Source organism: Bison bison, unplaced genomic scaffold (assembly GCF_000754665.1).
Source record: "Bison bison bison isolate TAMUID 2011002044 unplaced genomic scaffold, Bison_UMD1.0 scf7180017864108, whole genome shotgun sequence".
Lineage (NCBI taxonomy): Eukaryota > Metazoa > Chordata > Mammalia > Artiodactyla > Bovidae > Bison > Bison bison.
Genome location: NW_011494680.1, coordinates 2,300,421 through 2,319,497, shown reverse-complemented (window position 1 = coordinate 2,319,497; position 19,077 = coordinate 2,300,421). Strand labels below are relative to the sequence as shown.

The following is a 19,077-nucleotide window of genomic DNA, read 5'->3' as shown; positions in this document are numbered from 1 at the left end:
TATATAGTCTAGTGCCCCTAGAGAAGGAAATGGCAGCCCACTCCAGTATTCTTGCCTGGAGAATCCCATGGACAGAGGAGCCTGGTGAGCTACAGTCCATGGGGTCGTGGAGAGTTGGACATGACTGAAGTGACTAAACCACCAACTACCATTGTCTAATGATTAATGACACATTTGATTACAGTTTTCTTCTTGAAAGCAGGATTTCAAAGAGAATGTTTTTGGATCCTCTAAGAAAGAAACCTGGATTGCCTTGAAGGATAAGATAACTTTAATGAGGAAGAAACTGAAGTGTTTAGGAAGTGGGGCTGTGATGCTGAATAAGCTGACAAGAAAAGATTATACTTGAAAGAGAGAATTCTGGTTACCTTTAAAATTGTGAAGATGACTTCTGGTCTTTTACTTTTTGAAAATAAATAAGTTTCATGTATTTGTATACTTAGCAAGGCGTGTACCATGTGACGTGTACCATTTTCAAAGCGGGAGGATTGTGCTACATCCTGCCTGGTTTCCTCGGTATGCTGGGTTTCACGGTGTAGGAAAAAGGAAGGGATTCTGGTACATGGATGTTTCTGTTGCCTGTGCAGATCTAGCTGCTTCATGAGCACACTCCCCCCTTAGCCAAGTTGTGTCCTCTGTTCAGTGGGAGTGGGTATAGATTTGCATTTACTAATCTTTGTTTTATAATTCTTTGTGTCCCCTCCCCTCTGCCACACATACATACTTCCTTCTACTCTTTAACACAGCCTCTGGGCATAGTAGGAATCCATGAATTGAATGAGTGGTAAGATGGATGCAAGGATAGACAGTCTCTCTTTTGAGAAAAATTGTTAGTGGAAATAATTAACACTTAGATAGTGCTTATCATGTGCTGCCAGGTACTGTTTTAAACTTGTAGCAATGTCCTGAAGAGGTAAGTATTCTGTTGCCGTGTTGCTGCTGCTGCTAAGTTGCTTCAGTCGTGTCCGACTCTGTGCGACCCCATAGACGGCAGCCCACCAGGCTCCCCCATCCCTGGGATTCTCCAGGCAAGAATACTGGAGTGGGGTGCCATTGCCTTCTCCATCTGTTGCCGTGTTACAAATGAGCAAAAGGAGGCACAAGAGACCTTAAGTAACCTGCGGCGATATGGCCCAGGGGATGAAGCCAAGGTTCAGACATAACCCAACTGCTCCAGAGTCCATTCTCTTAACTGCAATGACAAGAACTTCTCTCTTAACTGCAGTGACAAGAACTGCTTTCTCAATTCCAGTATATATATGAAAGTGTTTGAATGGGTCATTTAACATTTATCTTCGTAAGGCTAAGAACAGTTAACACTTCCATGAGGCATTAGCTGTAAGAGTATACTTAGTCCCTTGTGAAATTTGGCTTTGTTTGATAAGTATTTACAGCTTTATTTTACCTGTTCTATGATTTTAGCACATTGGACCAGCTATCCCAGAAGTCAGTTCTGTCTGGTTTAAACTGTACATTTACCACATCACCAGGCAAGGACCACCATCTCTTTTGCTGTCCAAAGGGACAAGACTTCGAAAACTGCCAGATATATTCCAGGTATGTTTTTGTGGGTTTTTAAAAAATCATTTTTGAGGAAGATAGAAACTGGTAAGTACTATTCTAGATAACTTTCTTAATTTTTTAAAATTCCTAAATGCTCTGGTATGTTTTATTTATTTCTTGTTCTTAGGGTTATGATCGATTATTAATCACGTCTTGGGGTCATGATCCTGGGGTGGTTCCTACGTCAAATGTGCTCACGATGTTGAACGATGCCCTGACACATTCAGCGGTTTTGATTCAGGTACAGTTACCTTATTTCAAACAATCAGTTTTGGATTTTAATTTCAAAGATTGCCATTTGTTTGACTCTCTGCTGAGTCACAGTCAGACATCAGTAATTAGACATTTGTCAAACTGACACATAAAGAACCAGAGATCAGGATTTTAGTCCTGGCCTTTGTCTCGCAGATTGAGAGTAGTGGAAACGATGTGGGCTTTGAAGGCAGACTCAGCTTTGAGTTCCAGCCTCAGCTTTTGCTACCTGTGTGGCCCTGTTTGTTTTTTTTTTAATAGTAGCTTTAAAATTTAGGTGTGCTTCATATACCATATTCCCCAGTTGAATTGTGTGATTCAGTGGTTTTTAGTGTATTGACAGATGTCTGCAGTCAGCACCACACTCAGTGCTACAACATTTTCCTTTTCCTGTAGTTCTCGCACCAACCCCCCACCCCCGACACTTGCTGTCTCTGTAGAATGCCTGTTTGGGGCATTTCAGATACAGGGAGCCATATATAGGCTGCTTTCCTGTTGTCCAAGTGGCCATGTTGTCACTTCTTTGGGATATATCCTTAGAAGTGGAAATGTGGAATCACGTGGTAGCTTTGTGTGTTAACTGTTTAAGGAACTGCTGGGCTGTTTTCCAAAGTGACTTTACATTCCTTCCAGCCCTTTGTATTACCTTATTTCTTAATTATAACCACCCTAGCTGGTGTGAAGTGGTATGTAACATTTTAGAGATACTCTTCTTAAACTTAGTTTCCCCCATCTGCAGAATGGGGATGGTAATATCCACTGTGTAACAACAAAAGTAATAGTAAGAGCTAATGCCAAAGGAAGCATTTTTAGCTTTAGAATTGTTGAGAGAATGAAACAAGAAGGTGTGTGTGTGAAGAGTACAGCACTCTTTCTGGTACATAATAGGTTCTCTGTAAAGATCGCATTAATTCATTGAACTGGCAGTTGTACTTGCCATATTCTGTACTAATTAATCTGGGTTTACAAATGAGACATGGTCCCTGTCTTCAGGGAACTTAATTCTGATGGGAAAGGTTATGTAAGCAGTTTTTAGCTGAGGGTTAGAGAGAGTGATAGGGGAAGTGTTAAAGAGAAGTACCTTCTAGCTTTGGGGCAAGGACAGAGGCTTAGGGAGAGTTCCTCGGAGAAAATGAGACCTGGCTAGGTATAAAAGACTGATTCAGAGGAGAGTGAGGCCAGGCAGAGAGGTACAGTTAGTATGAATAAACCCTTGGGTAGAGAGTTTTTTCTTCTTTCTTCATAACTAGTTCCCTAGTGCTTGGAATAGTTCCTGGCTCGCAGAAGTTGCTCAGTGAGTGAGTGTTGAATAAACGAACAGGAATACGAAGTGGGAGCATGTGCTCGGACATGTGAGCTGTTACGTCATCTTGAGGGGTGGGCTGCAGTGTGATGGATGGTGATCAGAGACTCGTCTGGAGCAGTAGGCAGGCCCTGCCCTGGAGGGCAGTGGACCTTACTTGTCCTGCCGTAGTGCTTAGACTTTCCCTTTAGATCCATGGTAGCCAGTGAAGGGTGCTGAGCAAGGGATTAACATGGTCAGTTGTGATTTAGAAGATTAGCCTGAAGACTGTTGAGAATGGGTGGGAGAAGATAGGATTAGCATGCAGTCTTGGAGGCCAGATAAGAGATGAGGACAGCCAAGGTTAGGGAAGCGGTAATAAGAATGAAAAGGAAGAATTATTACAAATACAAAATAAATAGAACTGATCAGGTATCTGAGAAGGGGGTGGGAAGAGGAAAAGGGATTCCTCAGGAACCTGGCTTGTGAAGATGGAAGAACAGGGGCATCACACTTGAGGACACAGGAGGAAGAGCTGGTGTATGGGAGCAGATGAGCGTGGCATGTTTTGGGCCTGTGGGACATTTGGGTGGTAGAAATATCTAGGAGGTAATTGAAAATATTCTGAAATTCAAATGAGAGCTCGAACAAGGGAGATTGACTTGAGTGTCAGCATCAGCACGTGGGTAGTAGTAGAAACCATGAGCGTTAGCCGGGAGGGCAGACATGAAGCGTAGAGCGGTGGCTGGGATACAGAGTAGGATGGGCTGGACGTGAACTGAGGGGTCAGACCGCCTAAGTTCACATCTGGAGTCCACGTATTGGCTACATTGGATAAGTTAACTAACTTGCTTCAACTTCAGTGACTTCACCTGCAAATTAGAGGTAATAAAAGGTCTTACCTTTACACGATTGTTGAAAAGAATGACTGAGATGGGAGATCAACATAAAATGCTCTAGACCTGTGTTTAGTACCTTGGAACATCTCAAAAAATGTTCACTACAGTGGCAGTGGTGGTGGAAATAGAGTGAGAGGAGTTTTAAACTGTTTGTTAAGGAGTTTTGCCTTTTCTAAAAAAGAACGTCTCTTTTATTAAATTTTATGGAAAAAAAAGATTTACCTTTACTGGAACTTAAAACAGCAGAATTAAGATTTTTGATTAAAACCATGTTCTTATAAATAATAACCATCTTGTTTAGGATTGAAATCATAAATGTATCAGTGGAATAGAAGCAAGATATTAGAAACATATTCAAGTTGTTATATGAACCAAGTTAAATGAATATGATTTTTTCCCCCCTGAAATTATTTTTTTCTTTTACATCACAGTATCTTGAATTTGATTAATGTGTGGATCTTCTTTAAAGGGAAAGAATGTATAGATCCCAAGTGTTAACTTTTCTATTAAAATGATTCTGTATAAGCATAAAATGAAATACCTTATGCTTATCATTCATAACTGTAATTATTTGAATGTGAGGAATGCTGTTTGTAACATGGGACTGAGGTGGGTTAGATTCATAGATTTTTTTCAATTTAACTTTTGAATTGATAGTTCATGTTTCAAAAATAAAACACTATTAAAAGATACACAGAGAAAAGTATCACTGCCCTCTTAACACTCTGTTCAGTCCCCACTCCCTGACTCTCCTCCAGATCAGACAACCACACTTGTTTCTGCTGTACCCTTCTAGAATTTCTTTATACACATGCAAGCAATTACATACAGATATCCCCCATGCTTTTTCCACTTAGCAATTGGAGATCTTTCTATTTCATTTTGTAGAGAGCTTCCTTTTTTTGCAGCTGCCTTGAAAATATGCACATAGATTTATTTCATCAGTCCCCTGCTGACTGGCATTTTGGTTGTCTCTAATTGTATGCAGTTAGAGTGCTGCAGCAAGGCATTTTGAATACGTGTCATTCAGTTCACGTTTTTGAGATTTGCACTCCTAATCCGCAGCACGCCAGGGAACTCGGATCCTCCGTCACTTTTCTTTCTCAGCACTGCAGCTAAGCCTCATGAATGCACAGGATCTCATTCAGGCTTCACTCAGCAGACACCTGATTGACCTGTTTTTTCACTAACCCGTACCCTCACTTTAGACACATTGCCTTAATAGGTTAATAAAGATTTAAGATTATGTTTACTTGCTAGAGAAAAGCAGAGAATTATTGAGAGCATTTTGATGGAGTATTAAGGTGGAATACACCATCATGAGGCACAGTTTTAATTATCAATTGAGTATCTACTGTTGGAAATACAGATTTCACATATACCTTTCAACTTGTGTTTTTTCATGTTTAGGGACATGGTTTGCATGGGATAGGAGAAACTGTCCACATACCTTTCCCATTTGATGAGACAGAACTACAAGGAGGTACCTTACTTTCAAATTGTATCCATTTGACTTCTTTATAATTAGTCTTGTCAATCAGTGGAAGCATAGCAAGAAGTAAATTCTTAAACTTTTTAAGTTCTAGGGTCTTAAAATCATTCTGCTTTTAAAGAGTATTGGGAAAGGTAGTTTTCTGTCACATGCCTTTTCCCACAAAGAGCTAATAGGGTAGGACTCATTTAGGACCTAGGACTAGAAGGAATACTAGTTTGTCTTGGAGATGAAGAAGCTAAGTAGGCAGCTACTTAGATGGAAGACTAGGTTTTCTGTATGTTTAGCCTTTTTAGTTTCCTTTTATTGTTTATTTGTTCATAGGTTGGCAGAGAGTACAAGTCACAGGGAGGATTTTATGCTTAGAAAGTTGATTTTTTTCCCCCATTGTTATTACAGTCCTTTTATTTATTTATTTTTATGGGGCTTCTATGGACATTAATGAACATTTGTAAATTAACTTACAGTTTACAGAGAACTTGTGTATTATTTCCTGTTTCAGCATTTGTTTTTAGCAAAAACAAATTGAAAATTTTTTTATTAATGGTCAGTGTGTTTTGATTTAAGTTTGTTCTATAGTATTACAAGTTCCCAATCTAGAGTCCTTAGAGAAAATGAGAAAACATTTTAAACAAAACCTAATTTAAAATGAATAAATAATTTAAAATTGTTTTTAAATTTTATTTTTCCTGCTAGAGAGGACTTGAGTGAATTGTAGAGTCTGAGCTAAATTAAGCTGATTCTAGGTTCAAGGGTGAAAAGGCCTGTTTAAGGTTACTCCTTTCTAGAATTGTGAACTGTAATACATTTGATGAAAGATGCTCAGGGAATTTCTATAAAAGCAAATTCATTCTTCCTTTTGTTTAATGTAAAACATCTCTCCTCTGTTGATTATTAAGAAAGTATATTCAGCACCTGTGTTTCCTGCTCCATTCAAAATTGTCATTTTAGAATCTATTTTTCTTGTTCTTAGAGTCATATTGCTTGGAATTTTAGAGAGCAATGAATCAAGTAATTTAACTTTTGTTAATTCATATAAGAACTTTTCCAAAATGTTAGTCACCATTGTCCCTTCTCCCCTAAAGCAGGGAGAAAAGAAGAAGATTTACATAAGTATTTTTTTCCTTTTCTCATGAGTAGGCTGTAAATGCTTCACATTTGAAATTAAGTACTCTCTTTGGGCTGTTGTGAAATAAGTGTGTACAAAATTTGGAGAGGAGAATTTTCTCCTCCAAAATAGAGCCCCTATTCAGAAATAAGTATTTCTCTGCAACTAAACTTTGCTAGTTAATCCTCTGATACTTTATAAATTCTGTGGACAAATTAATTATTCACCACAAGATATAGGATAGTGACAACGGGATCTTAAAAATCATAAAATCTTGAGAACTGATCACTCTTTTGCCTTTGGAGATTATTGTGAAAATTCTAAAACAGAGAAATATTCGTATTTGGCATCTTTCTCTTTTGTAAGTTCACGTATTTATGAGAACTTGAGCTGATACTTAATTTATTAGGGATATAATTTCAAGTACATTGTTAGCTTTTAGTTTCAATAAGAATACTTTTCTTAAAAAATAAAAAATGTGTATTCAATACGGAATTTCCTGGTAGAAGCCCACTAAGTAAGTACTTAAGGCAGAATGGAAGTACAAAGAGAAGCCTAGAGAATTTGCCATTGACGGGCCATGTTTGTTTACTTAGAGAGTAAATTGTTTTGTTACAATAGTTGCCTTCTGAGGTGTATAAAGTATGTTGTATATGTACAGCATCCTTTTACATTTACAGATATTTATTCATTGGAATCAATTTTGATAAAATCTAAAAGTAGTTCTAAGAATTGTTTGATGTTAACAAAAGGAAAGTGTATTTAAGTTTTTGGTGTTCTGTTGTAAAACTGTTGACTTATAATTGATGTCAACTCTTTGTTCTTAGAGTTTACTCGTGTCAATATGGGTGTTCATAAAGCATTGCAAACATTGAGGAACAAAGTGGACTTGCAGCATTTTTGTGGATATGTCACCATGTTGAATGCTTCTAGCCAACTTGCAAACAGAAAACTCAGTGATGCTTCTGATGAGAGAGGTTAGCCAATAGTTGTGTCCTTTGAGTTACGATAACTGGCAGTGAGTGTATCACAAACTTAATATTTAAAAAGCATGGGGGCTTTGTGGGGATGTTGACTTATTTAATACTTAATGTTTTTCCACTGAAAATACTGTGACGTCATTGGGACAATTATCAGTTATTCAAATGGAGAAAATACTAAGTGCAAAAGTAAAGATGTGATGACCTGGGGTTGGAATACAGAATCGTTATTGTATTTTAGCCCTTTACTGTCATATTTCTGTTTATAGGCTTTAAATTAAGTTCCTTTATGGGGTGATGGTTTCAAAACTTTAGTCTGTTTGTAAAATTATTTTCAAACTAGGATGAATAGTTTTCCCCTTCAGCTTTCCTCCTCCTATTGGAGGCACCGTTGTCTCAGTTATGCAGGCCTTAAAAATCATGTCTTTGTCTCATCCTTCTCCTTTCGCACTCAGCCTAGTTAGTTCTGTGAGTTAGTCTTTAGAAATGTCTTATATTCATTTCTTTCCCTCCCTCTTTAATTCTCTGTAACTACCATTCTAGTCTGAATCTTGATATTTTACACATGTTTTATTGCAACTATTTCCTGCTTAGTCTTCCTGGCCTCATCTTCTTTGCCTCTCCACCCTGTCTTGCATATGGACAATGGCTAATTTTCCTTAGATGCCTTTCTTTTTAAAGATGCATTTTTCAGATCACCTTCTCGTCACTGTCTCCTGCCCTGGCGTAATTTCGGCTTGTATGTGGCTTTGGTTGCCGCGGTGTCACCTGTGGTCCGCAACTCTAGGGAATGTTTAATTCAGATCTCTATATCATCGATTCGATTCACTGAACCTCTTCCTTTGAAATGCTGAGAGAGTATGATTAATTGCTAGCCATCTAGTGAATTGAATTAGGTATTCACTCCTGGTCCATATACCTTTGGCCAGAGTTGGGTAACTTTCAACAGTTGACTGCCAAGTATCACAGGAGCGTTTTTAGAGAAGAGGGCTGTGGATTAGTCATTTCAAAGAATGTTAATAGAGCTGTCCTGTTTTATTTCATTCTTTCTGTGCACATTTACAAAATACCTGCTTAGGTGCTGGAGATATTTCTATTACTAAGTCCTACGGAGAAGGAGATGGCAACCCACTCCAGTATTCTTGCCTGGAAAATTCCATGGACAGAGGAGCCTGGTGGGCTACAGTCCATGGGGTCGCAAAGAGTCGGACACGACTGAGCGACTTCACTCTCTGAAGGAGTAAAAAACCCTGGGCGAGAGACAAGCAACTGAATCAGCCTACTGTGTAATGTTAAGAGACTAAGATACCGGGGTCTGCTTAAAGTGCTAAAGCAGGACGGGAAGGCTTATCTCAGCCAACTGAGCTATCAGACCCTCTTAGAGAAGGTAAAGTTTGAAGTGAATTTTGAAAAATGAGGTGTTATCTACACATAGATGATTGTTGTTTATTTGGAGGGTAGCAGCTTTAGGCAGAGGGGATCAGGCAAGAGAGTAGCTTATCTTGGCCAGAAGAGTTTGATGGGCTGTAGTAGCAGAGAGTAGAGAAATAATAGGTAAGATCTAGAGGATCTCAGAGGATGTATTATGCTGAAAGACATAGGGAGTCAAAATATTTTGAAAGGGAATGATGTAATCAGACTGCATGTTTCCATGGGGACAGAAATGACTTTAGTATAATGAAGTGAAGGTCTGAACTTGTGTTCTGCCATGTGAATGCTTGTTTTTTTAGGCCAAAGCTTCACAACCTCAGTACTATTAATGTTTTGAGCTGGCTAATTCTTTGTTCTGGGGGACCGTCCTATGCATTGTAGGATGTTTAGGATCCTTAGATATCAGTAACATCCCTGTCCCCATTCATGGCGAACAAACCTTGTCAAAATTGCCAAGTATTTCTTGTGGGACAAAATTGTCCCCCACTTAACAGCTTCTCCTTTAGGCTAAAGACCATTCACTATATTCCATTGTTATTTCTGTTAGGACTGACTTATCAACAACGTATACCAACTTCTAGAGTCCTAATATTTATTGTTTGCCCTTCAATTATAAGGAGAACCTGATTTGGCTTCAGGCTCAGATGTGAATGGGAGCACAGAGTCATTTGAAATGGTCATTGAGGAAGCAGCTCTAGATTCAGCTGCAAAGCAAAACTCTGGTAAGGCTTTAAAAATTGCTTGCAATCTCTGACTAATTTCTGAGGTTTAATCCTTTTGCAAATGATACTGTTTTTGGATATCATTTGCTCTTATTATAATGGACCTTTTCATAAGTATTTTCTAGGAAACATTTTTATATATTTAGAATAATTAAAATATTGTAAAATGTGACATGAAAATAAACAATGTTTCATTTTTCCTGTTAATTCTCTCATCTTGTAGATGTTTTGAATTAGATTTTTTTTTTCTGGTGTAAAAAGCCACTTTGAGTGTCTGATGAAAGCTGTGTGCCTTCTTCCCAGAAGCATGTACATACTCAAAAAACATTATTTCCTGTTTCAGAGATTCACTGACACCCCTCTGAGTCCTCTCCCCTGCTAAACCCACGCGGGTGTCAGTGGAAGCAGGAGGAATCTATGAAAATCTCTGGATCTCTGACCAGTGATCAGACTGACCAGTTAAACCCTGGTCAGTCATAATACATGAAGTATACATGATTAATAACTTTGTGTACCCTTTTGTAGTTGCCACAGCAGAAGCAGATTGGGTTCCTCTGGAGTTGTGCTTTGGGATTCCACTGTTTAGTTCTGAATTAAACCAGAAAGTCTGCAGAAAAATCGCTACGCATGGCCTTTGCAGAAAAGAGAGGTGAGGGTTTCTGTTTGCTGTCATCTTTTCATGTATGAGACTTTTTAAGCTCTCATTATTAGTTGCTGTACCTTACTTTCTCTTATTTCACACATGCTTGTTCATTGATTGAATAAAGATGGCTTGTTTAAAGGTTTTGCTGTGTATTTTTAAATTAAAGTTCAGTCCCTCAGAAATTAGGCACATGCAGATATTTTGGACACAACGTTTTGGTTAATGATACTAAATTACTCAGATTTGGCGAGAGTATAGATTAAATGGGTGTACTTATATGACTGTGTGCACCTAGCTTTTTTTAATATGTAAATATGGATGACTTTCTAAATTTTCTTCAGTTGCCACATTTTCTAAATGAACATACATTATTCATCAGTCATGACAAGTAGGTTTTATCTTGTATGCTCACTCTCATCGGTTGGGAGCAGCTGCTGAGAGGCAGCATGGTAAGGGTCCTGAGTCTGGTTAGCAGAGAAGAGTATCACTAAATCTGATGATCATGGTGGGTGGCTTAGAAAAAGGTGATATCTACAGATCTCCTTGACATTGTTATTTAGGAAAACAAAGTTGGAGAATAAATAATTTAATTGGCCTAATGTAGTTTGTATAAGAAAATTTAAGGTACTTAATTGACAATTTTAATAACTATCTTGAAAATAAAATAATATACATGAATAAAAAGGTAAAAATACTATATAGCTTTAATGATTGCCACTATAATGGTTACCAGTTTACATATGTTAACCAATTTACAATTGAAAATGTGTTCCTACATTTTTATTTTTAAAGTGTTCTTGCATATTTGGTAGTAGTTTAAACTTTTCCTTTTAACAGTAATTTTCTAATTTTGGTTGTACATGATGTTTTATTTCAAAATGGTCTTTTTAATGCATCTTTACTCCATATTATTAAAACAAGCAGAAATTTCATTGATGAGAACCATTGCAATTGTTTTTTAGAAATTATGTGATTAATTGAGATGTATATACATATATTAACATGTTTATTAAAATTAAACTCTCATAAGCTATTAGTTCTCGTTATATTTGTTTTAAACTTTTCTCCTTTTTTTCAGCCTTCAAAACCTCTTACATTCCAGTAGAAAACTGTCTCTACAAGTCCTTAACTTTGTTCACTCATTCCAGGTAACAAAAACTAAAAAAACCCAAGGTGTATTTGCATAGAGCTTTTATAGTGTCCAAAACACTTCTGTGTTTGTGCTGAGTCTCCACAGCAGTAAGACATGAAATAAGTTGTAATTTAATGTATAAATGAAGATACTGAAATTCAGAAAGTTAACTGACTTATACATGATTTCACTGGCCAGGTCTTCAGGAGGCTTGAACTGTTCGTTCTAGTGCTGGTGCTTCATTTAACAGAAGTGTTTTAAGCATCTGCCATGGGCCATGTACCACGTTAGGTTCTGGTTCTTGGGTCAGTTGTTGTTTAGTTGCTAAGTCGTGTCCAACTCTTTGTGACCCCAAGGACTGTAGCCCGTCAGGCTCCTCTCTCCAAGAGATTTCCCAGGCAAGAATACTAGAGTGGGTTGCCATTTCCTTCTCCCGGGGATCTTCCTGACCCAGGAATTTTACCTGTGATTTCTGCGTTGGCTGGCAGGTTCTTTACCAGTGAGCCACTAGGGAAGTCCCCTCTTGATCCCCAGTGCAGTGATTAATGAGGTGGGACTGACTGTTATGGTAGTGAAAGCCAGTGCTCTAGACCTCTGTCTTACCCCCAAGGAAAGAATGGATACCGTAGACTTGATTTGTAGATAAATTTTTAGAATGGAATATTTTTTGTTTGAAATATCTGTTCTAACATTATGAAATTAGTATTTTGGAATTTGGCTTCTTTCATTCTCTCAGTAAATACTTGAGTCAGCTCTATGCCAGAGTCTTCACAAGGTGCTGGGGAAGCAGTATACTAAGACACTAATGGAGCTTGAGTGTTGTGTGAGAGCTAGTCAAGGAAACACTGACATATACAAGTAGTTACAGATTTCAATATGTGTGCTTTAAAGGAGCCAAACCCCTTCAGAAATGATAGAATCTAAAGGCAGACCAAATTTAAAAAGGTAGAGGTGACGTATAAGCTGAAATCTAAAGAACAGGAAAAAGTATTCCAGGCCGAGGTTAGTAGGTATGTAAGTCCTGTGTCAGGAGGGCACTCAGCCTGCAAGGAAACGAGAGGGCCAGTGACAGAAGCCTCGTGAAAGTGGCGTAGGGGCCAGAGGTGAGGTTGATGCGGAGCGGAGGGCCTTCTAGAGTACGTGAAAAAATGTGTTCTATACTTAACTGCAAAGAGAAACTGTTAGTATTAAAGACTTATAACAGGGAATGACATATTTCTAATTGACTTTTTTTAAAAGATTAGTTACTGTTTAGAGAATAGATTAAAAACAGAAGCTTAGAAATAAGACAAGTTTGGAGACTGTTGTAATAACTATAGTGAGAAATATTGATAGATGAACATCTTTTTCATTAAAAAAAATGTATCTGCAGTAAAGGTTTGTTCATTACTGCTATACCTGTAATATAATAAATTGTGTATATTATAAAACATACACAAAAACAGAAATTTTATTGGATGCAATAAATAGATACAAGATTTTACAAATTTTCACACTCCTGCACCTCACTTTGGTGTGAGGACTGCACTTCAGTGGAGACTGGTGGCCTTGGCTGTGGTGAATGAATCAAGTAAACTCCTTTGGGATACATGCTGGAGGTATATTGAGGGAATGTAGTGATTAAATAAATGTGAGGAAAGATCGAGGCTATGGTAAGGAAGGGAAGAATGAAGGTAATTTTCACGCTTCATAGTCATTTTCTTGACTAGCTTGATGCATGGAGTAGGGGAAGGACCTGGTAGGGAAATTTAGTTTGGTTATGGACATGTTAAGTGTGGAATTTATGGTGAAACATGCAAAGATAGATGTTGGATAGGAGGAGATTGGAGCCTGGAGTTCCAAGAAGTCTGTGCTGAATGTGTGAATCTGAGAGCCCTGGGAGTAGATGATAGATTGTTCTAGTGCTTAATGTTGCATGAGGGTTTTTGTAGATTATCTAAGAAATTTTTCTTATTTCTGCATATGTTAATACCAGTTGTTGATTATTTGGGGTTCATGAGGTATGTCTTTGCATCTTCTATAGTGCTCTGCATTCCATAAACATTTCTTAGGTAATCAAGGTCTTAATTTCACACTCCACTTCATTAGCTGAATTAAGTGGTTTGGTAAAGTGTTGAATAGGATTTTTTTGTCTTGTTTCTTGCTCTCTCTAGGAAGGTGCTTCAACACTGGATGTTCACACTGAGGCCAGTTTTCCAAGTTTGCTTTCACAGTCATCCTGTGCTGACATGGGAGTTCCCCTTCCTGCAAAGAACTTAGTATTTAAAGATGGTATCTTAACGGAGTGGAGTGGACGATCACCCTCGTCACTTCTTATTGCTAATCTCCATTTGCAGTAATTTGGTTACATATTTGTTGCTCACCCTTTCTGCCTTTTTTCTTTCTTAACGTTAGCTTTATAGTGCCAGCCACTAAAAAGCTTCCTGCTGCTGCAGTGCAATTCATGCTTAACTGATGTTAAAGTTTGGGGAACTTGTTCATGTTTTCAGAAGTTTTCCTCATTCCTGCACCTCCTAATGCAACAAAGAGCTTTTTAGCAGCCTGCACTGTATTTTTTACCTTGAGACAATCTGCATTTCTTTTATAAAACTGAGGATATACTTTATAGGCTTTATGATGACTGTTATGTTTATAAGCAGTCACTATGAATATTGCAATGGTAATTTTATATGTTAGTTTATCAAACATAAATCTTGTTTAATTTTATATTTTGTTACCTACTCTTTAAGGGATCATGGGAAGAGGTGGAACTCTTCCTCTGAAAAGGCTTCTTGGTATTTAAAGTAGCAAAACTATAAAACTGTTAACATCCATTATTGAGAGATGATCTGATGGGGCATTATGAATTGCTGTGGATATTTGTAAATTATGTATATCAATTGAACATTGTTGAAGGTATGCAAATCAGCATAGTTAGGTATGGCTTAACATTGACTTAGAAGATCTTAACACCGACTATGACGATACACTGACATCTCATAAGAAGCTTGGGAAACATTCTATTTTTAAACAATGTTTATATGTGGACTTGTGTTGTCGCTCATTTGGGGCTTTATATTTTCATAGAGTCTTTATGGAAAAATCAAATTTATTTTCCACTCTTGTAGCTGTGGCTGCTGCATGTTTTCTCCTTGACTCATTTACCCATGAGTTGTTATGGAATTGGATTTGAGGTTTCAAACCAAGGATTTTGATTTTAGCTTAGAATTTAGAGGCATTAAGGCTATGTCTTCTGATCAAAACATTTTAGTGACAAACCTGCTGTGAGGACACATTGTTAGGCAATTTGGATCTTAAATTTATGTGACTAGTTTTAGACAAAATGATAAAGAAAAATCGAGTAATTTCAAAATGTTTTTCTTGAGTCCTTGATTCTTTTAGTATCTCAAATGTTAATTAGAATAATTGGAATCACTTTTTAGATTTTTCAAATTACCTTCCTTGGGAAGTTTGTGCAGTGTTATAGTTTAGCTCTTCTCATAGAATAACGGTTTGCTAGTTTAAAACTGTAACCAAACTAACTGGTCAAACAGCATATATCTAAAATATTTAAAGCATTAGAAATTTTGGGAAGGTTAAACCTGAACATTTTTGCTGACAATTTTTGTTATTTATAGAACTGATATTTGTGTATTTAACATACTTCTGGAAATACATGTCTTTCTTAAAACTGTTAGCATAACCATGCATTCAATACCATGGCCTACCTATTAAATGTTTTGAAGCAGGTTACCTGTGGCACAGTCAGTGCTGTGTTTGGGGTAAATGCAGTAACGTTTAGTATTCTACTTTGTCTTATATGAGGTGGAAACCAAGTGTATGTTATAAATGTTTGTCTATAAAAGGAAAAATACTAATATTAAAATAATTTCTTATAACTGTGAATCACTCATTTATTTTTCCAATAATTGATATTGTACATTCCTAGTGCTATTAGGTATGTATGTAACTTTTATAGTTTTTCACCTGATTGTTGTAAGTATTTCATTTGATCAGGGCTCTTTAATCTCATTTGCTTTGTTCAGATTAACTGTAGTTATTTATTTCTGTATTAACAAGCTAAGCCTATGGTGATGACATGTACACTAATAAAGCATTGAATGTTTGTAGTTGGTAGTGAACCTTGTTGTTGGTGAATTTAAAACTTAAAATATGGGAGTGATTTGCTGCTATATTTCCTTTGAGGGATAATAGAGGAAGAAATGGACCCTAGTAATGATCATGAATTTTAGGGAAAGTACAAAAAAAAGCATGTGGTCACCTCTGGTTTCTCATGTGAATGAGGAAAGAGTCTACTTCCAGCTGAAGACCTCTTATACTTTTAAAGATGGGGAATCTGCATTTTTAGAGCTGTTAGCAAAGTGTGAAAGCCACTTTATGCTTTACTTTGTGGATTTGGTTTTGTTTTATTCATACATTAACTCATATCGAGATGCATTGCTTAAATCTTATGTGTTGATCCTATTCAACAAAAAATGTAAAATATAGAATTTATTATTTGCCAAAGAAAATTTATGAAAGAATTTTTATCCAGTTTTTCTGCAGACATTTAAATTTCATTTGGCTTTGTGCTCCCTCCCCTCTTTTTTGTCCTTAATGTAGCTTAAACCATTGGCAAACTTCAGAAACCAAGAGAAAAAAAGAAACATAAAAAAAAGACACAGAATTTAGTATGGTACAATTTCACCTTTCACATAGGTCTGAAGAAATGTAACTTTATGTTGTTAAGATCATCTTACTTCCTTGACTCCTTTTTTTCTTTTAAAATTGTAATCAGATGCTTCTGGGTTTTTTTTTTTTTTTTTCCAGAAATAGTGCTTTCTTTTACTTGTTTCCACTTTTCTCTGCCATTTGTGATTCTCTTTTATGTTCAGTGTTTCAAATACAGTTTGTATTTAAAGATTTTAAAATACCAAAACTGTAACTGAGTACAGTGGATTTTTTTCTGGTATGATGTTAATATTATACAATGAAATGTATAAAGTGTTGTCAATTTGATTATTGACACTATAATATGTTTACAAATAAACTGTGGTGTTGATCAAGTTGCTGTGAAAATGTGTATAATCTTCTGTTAAGTCCCTTTCATAATTTAAAATACAGGCATGCTTTCAGTGCTGAGACTTCTATACTTGAAAAGAAAAAAACAAAAGCAACAACAACAAACTAATTTTACAATAATTTCAAATTAGCAGAAAAATTGCAAGGTCATCTGGAGATATTCCCTGTACCCTTCCACAGGCTTCCCCTAATGTTAACACCTTATATAAACTATGACACATTTGTCAAAACTCAGAAATTAACATTGGTACCGTACTATTCACTAAAATACAGATTATGTTTGATTTTCACCGATTTTCCCTCTGATGTTCTCTTCTGTTCCAGGACCGTGTCCAGGGTACCATGGTGCATTTCTTTAGTCGTCACTGCCTCCGTCTCCTCCAGTCTGTTGACAGTTTCTCAGTCTTTCCTGACCTTGAGGCTGTGAAGAGCACTAGTTGGTTCTTTGGTGGGCTGGCCCTCACAGTGGGCTCATCTGGTGTTTTATCAGATTGGAGGCTGTAGTTCACTGGGGAGGGTGGCGCAGATGCCATGGCCCTTCCACAGTGCCTCAGATTGGGGGTCGCATAGTCAACAGACGTTACCAGTGCCATCTCTTCGCTGGTTACAGTGATGGTGTCTGCAGGTTTTTTCACTTTCCATACTCTTTTTTTTTTTTTTTGGAAGTGAGTTACTCAACCTAGGCCACACTCAAAGGGAAGGAGCAGTATCTATATTCTTTACAAATTTTCTTTTAAAGACTTGTTCCATATACACACAATGGAGTATTACTCAGCCATTAAAAAGAATACATTTGAATCAGTTCTAATGAGGTGGATGAAACTGGAGCCAATTATACAGAGTGAAGTAAGCCAGAAAGAAAAACACCAATACAGTATACTAATGCATATATATGAAATTTAGAAAGATGGTAATGATAACCCTATATGCGAGACAGCAAAAGAGACACAGATGTATAGAACAGGCTTTTGGACTCTGTGGGAGAGGGCGAGGGTGGGATGATTTGGGAGGATGGCATTGAAACATGTATAATATCATATGTGAAACAAATCGCCAGTCCAGGTTCAACGCAGGGTACAGGATGCTCGCGGTTGGTGCACTGGGATGACCCAGAAGGATGATATGGGGAGGGAGGTGGGAGGGGTTCAGGATGGGGAACACGTGTACCCCTGTGGCGGATTCATGTTGATGTATGGCAAAACCAATACAATATCGTAAAATAATTAGCCTCCAATTTAAATTTATACTAAAAAGAAAGATTTGTTCCTTTATTTGGTCATTTGTTTATATTAGTATCTAATTATGATTACTTACTTTATACTTTTGAGTCAAAATTCAGTACACCTGTTATTCAAATTGTTTAGCTTTGCCTTTTGGGAGCTCTTTGAAGCTGGCCTCTAAATCCTTTAACGTACCCTCAATTTTTTTTTTTTTTTTTTTAAAGACTAATCTTACTTTCTAGTACTGTAGGTGTTACCTGGATGCCAGCCCTAGAATTAGCTATGTCCTCAAGGAGTCTTGGTTCCTTTCTTTGCAGAATGGCATTTAGAAACCAAGATTGGAGTTTAGGTGTGCTTGCTTTCACCTTTTTGGTGAAATGACCTAAGAGATATAAATATATATACTGACCAGTATGTGGGCACACATGTCTATGTTTAGATCTATCTGTAGGCATATTCAGTTAAACTGATTCTCATTCAGCACCGTAAGTTTCATCCTGAGAAACCTGGCTCCGTTTATCTGCTTATGTGTTGAACCCTGGAATACTTCGAGAATGGTTTCAGAATAACTGTGTTGTACCCCTAGAGAAACAGATTGACCAACTAGGGTATAGTGTTCCTTTAAGTGCTTTTTTTTGTCTTTAACCTTAAATGCTGCTGCTGAGTCACTTCAGTAGCGTCCGGCTCTGTGCGGTCCCATAGACAGCAGCCCACCAGGCTCCTCCATCCATGGGATTTTCCAGGCAAGAGCACTGGAGTGGGGTGCCATTGCCTTCTCCATTAACCTTAAATAGTATCCACTCAAAACATTTTCCAAAGTAACTTAGTACAGCTCATTGTTCCCTTCATTGAAGTTATAAGATACATTTGCAAAACAGATTCGTTTGTCACACTCTGCATTCCTTCTGGGATCCCTTAACATCACAAACCCAAAGTGCAGTTTTCATTTTCTTCAGAAAGTTTTATATTTTTTTCACATAATAAAATTCCCTCTGCCAGGTCTTTGACAAATGCATGGCATGTGTTCACCCACCATCCCTGTACTACCCAGAATGGTTCTGTCACCCTAAAAATTCCCCTTTGTACTCAACCCCTCACCCTACACCTCACAACCACTTACCTGTTCCTATAATTTTGCTTTTCCCAGAATGTCATATAAATGGTGGAATTGTACAGTTTGTAACCTTTCAAGCCTAGCCACTTGTGCATAACAAAATGCGTTTTAAATTCATATGTGTTGTGTGAGTCAATAGCTCTGTTTCTATTGCTGAATACTTCGTTGTATGGACATA

General features: G+C 37.3%; 1 protein-coding gene across 2 annotated transcripts in view; it reads left to right on the top strand.

The window, feature by feature from the left end:
• Positions 1-16,545, top strand: part of FAM91A1 (family with sequence similarity 91, member A1) — a 38,824-nt gene extending 22,279 nt beyond the window's left edge. For both annotated transcript variants that reach the window (XM_010838908.1, XM_010838907.1), the window contains exons 17-24: positions 1,423-1,557; positions 1,691-1,804; positions 5,407-5,479; positions 7,424-7,573; positions 9,625-9,729; positions 10,255-10,378; positions 11,451-11,520; positions 13,658-16,545. In XM_010838908.1, coding sequence (XP_010837210.1) covers positions 1,423-1,557; positions 1,691-1,804; positions 5,407-5,479; positions 7,424-7,573; positions 9,625-9,729; positions 10,255-10,378; positions 11,451-11,520; positions 13,658-13,843 — 957 coding nt within the window. In that variant the 3' untranslated portion in view covers positions 13,844-16,545. The remainder of the gene's footprint in view (positions 1-1,422; positions 1,558-1,690; positions 1,805-5,406; positions 5,480-7,423; positions 7,574-9,624; positions 9,730-10,254; positions 10,379-11,450; positions 11,521-13,657) is intronic.
• The last annotated feature ends 2,532 nt before the right edge of the window (positions 16,546-19,077 follow it).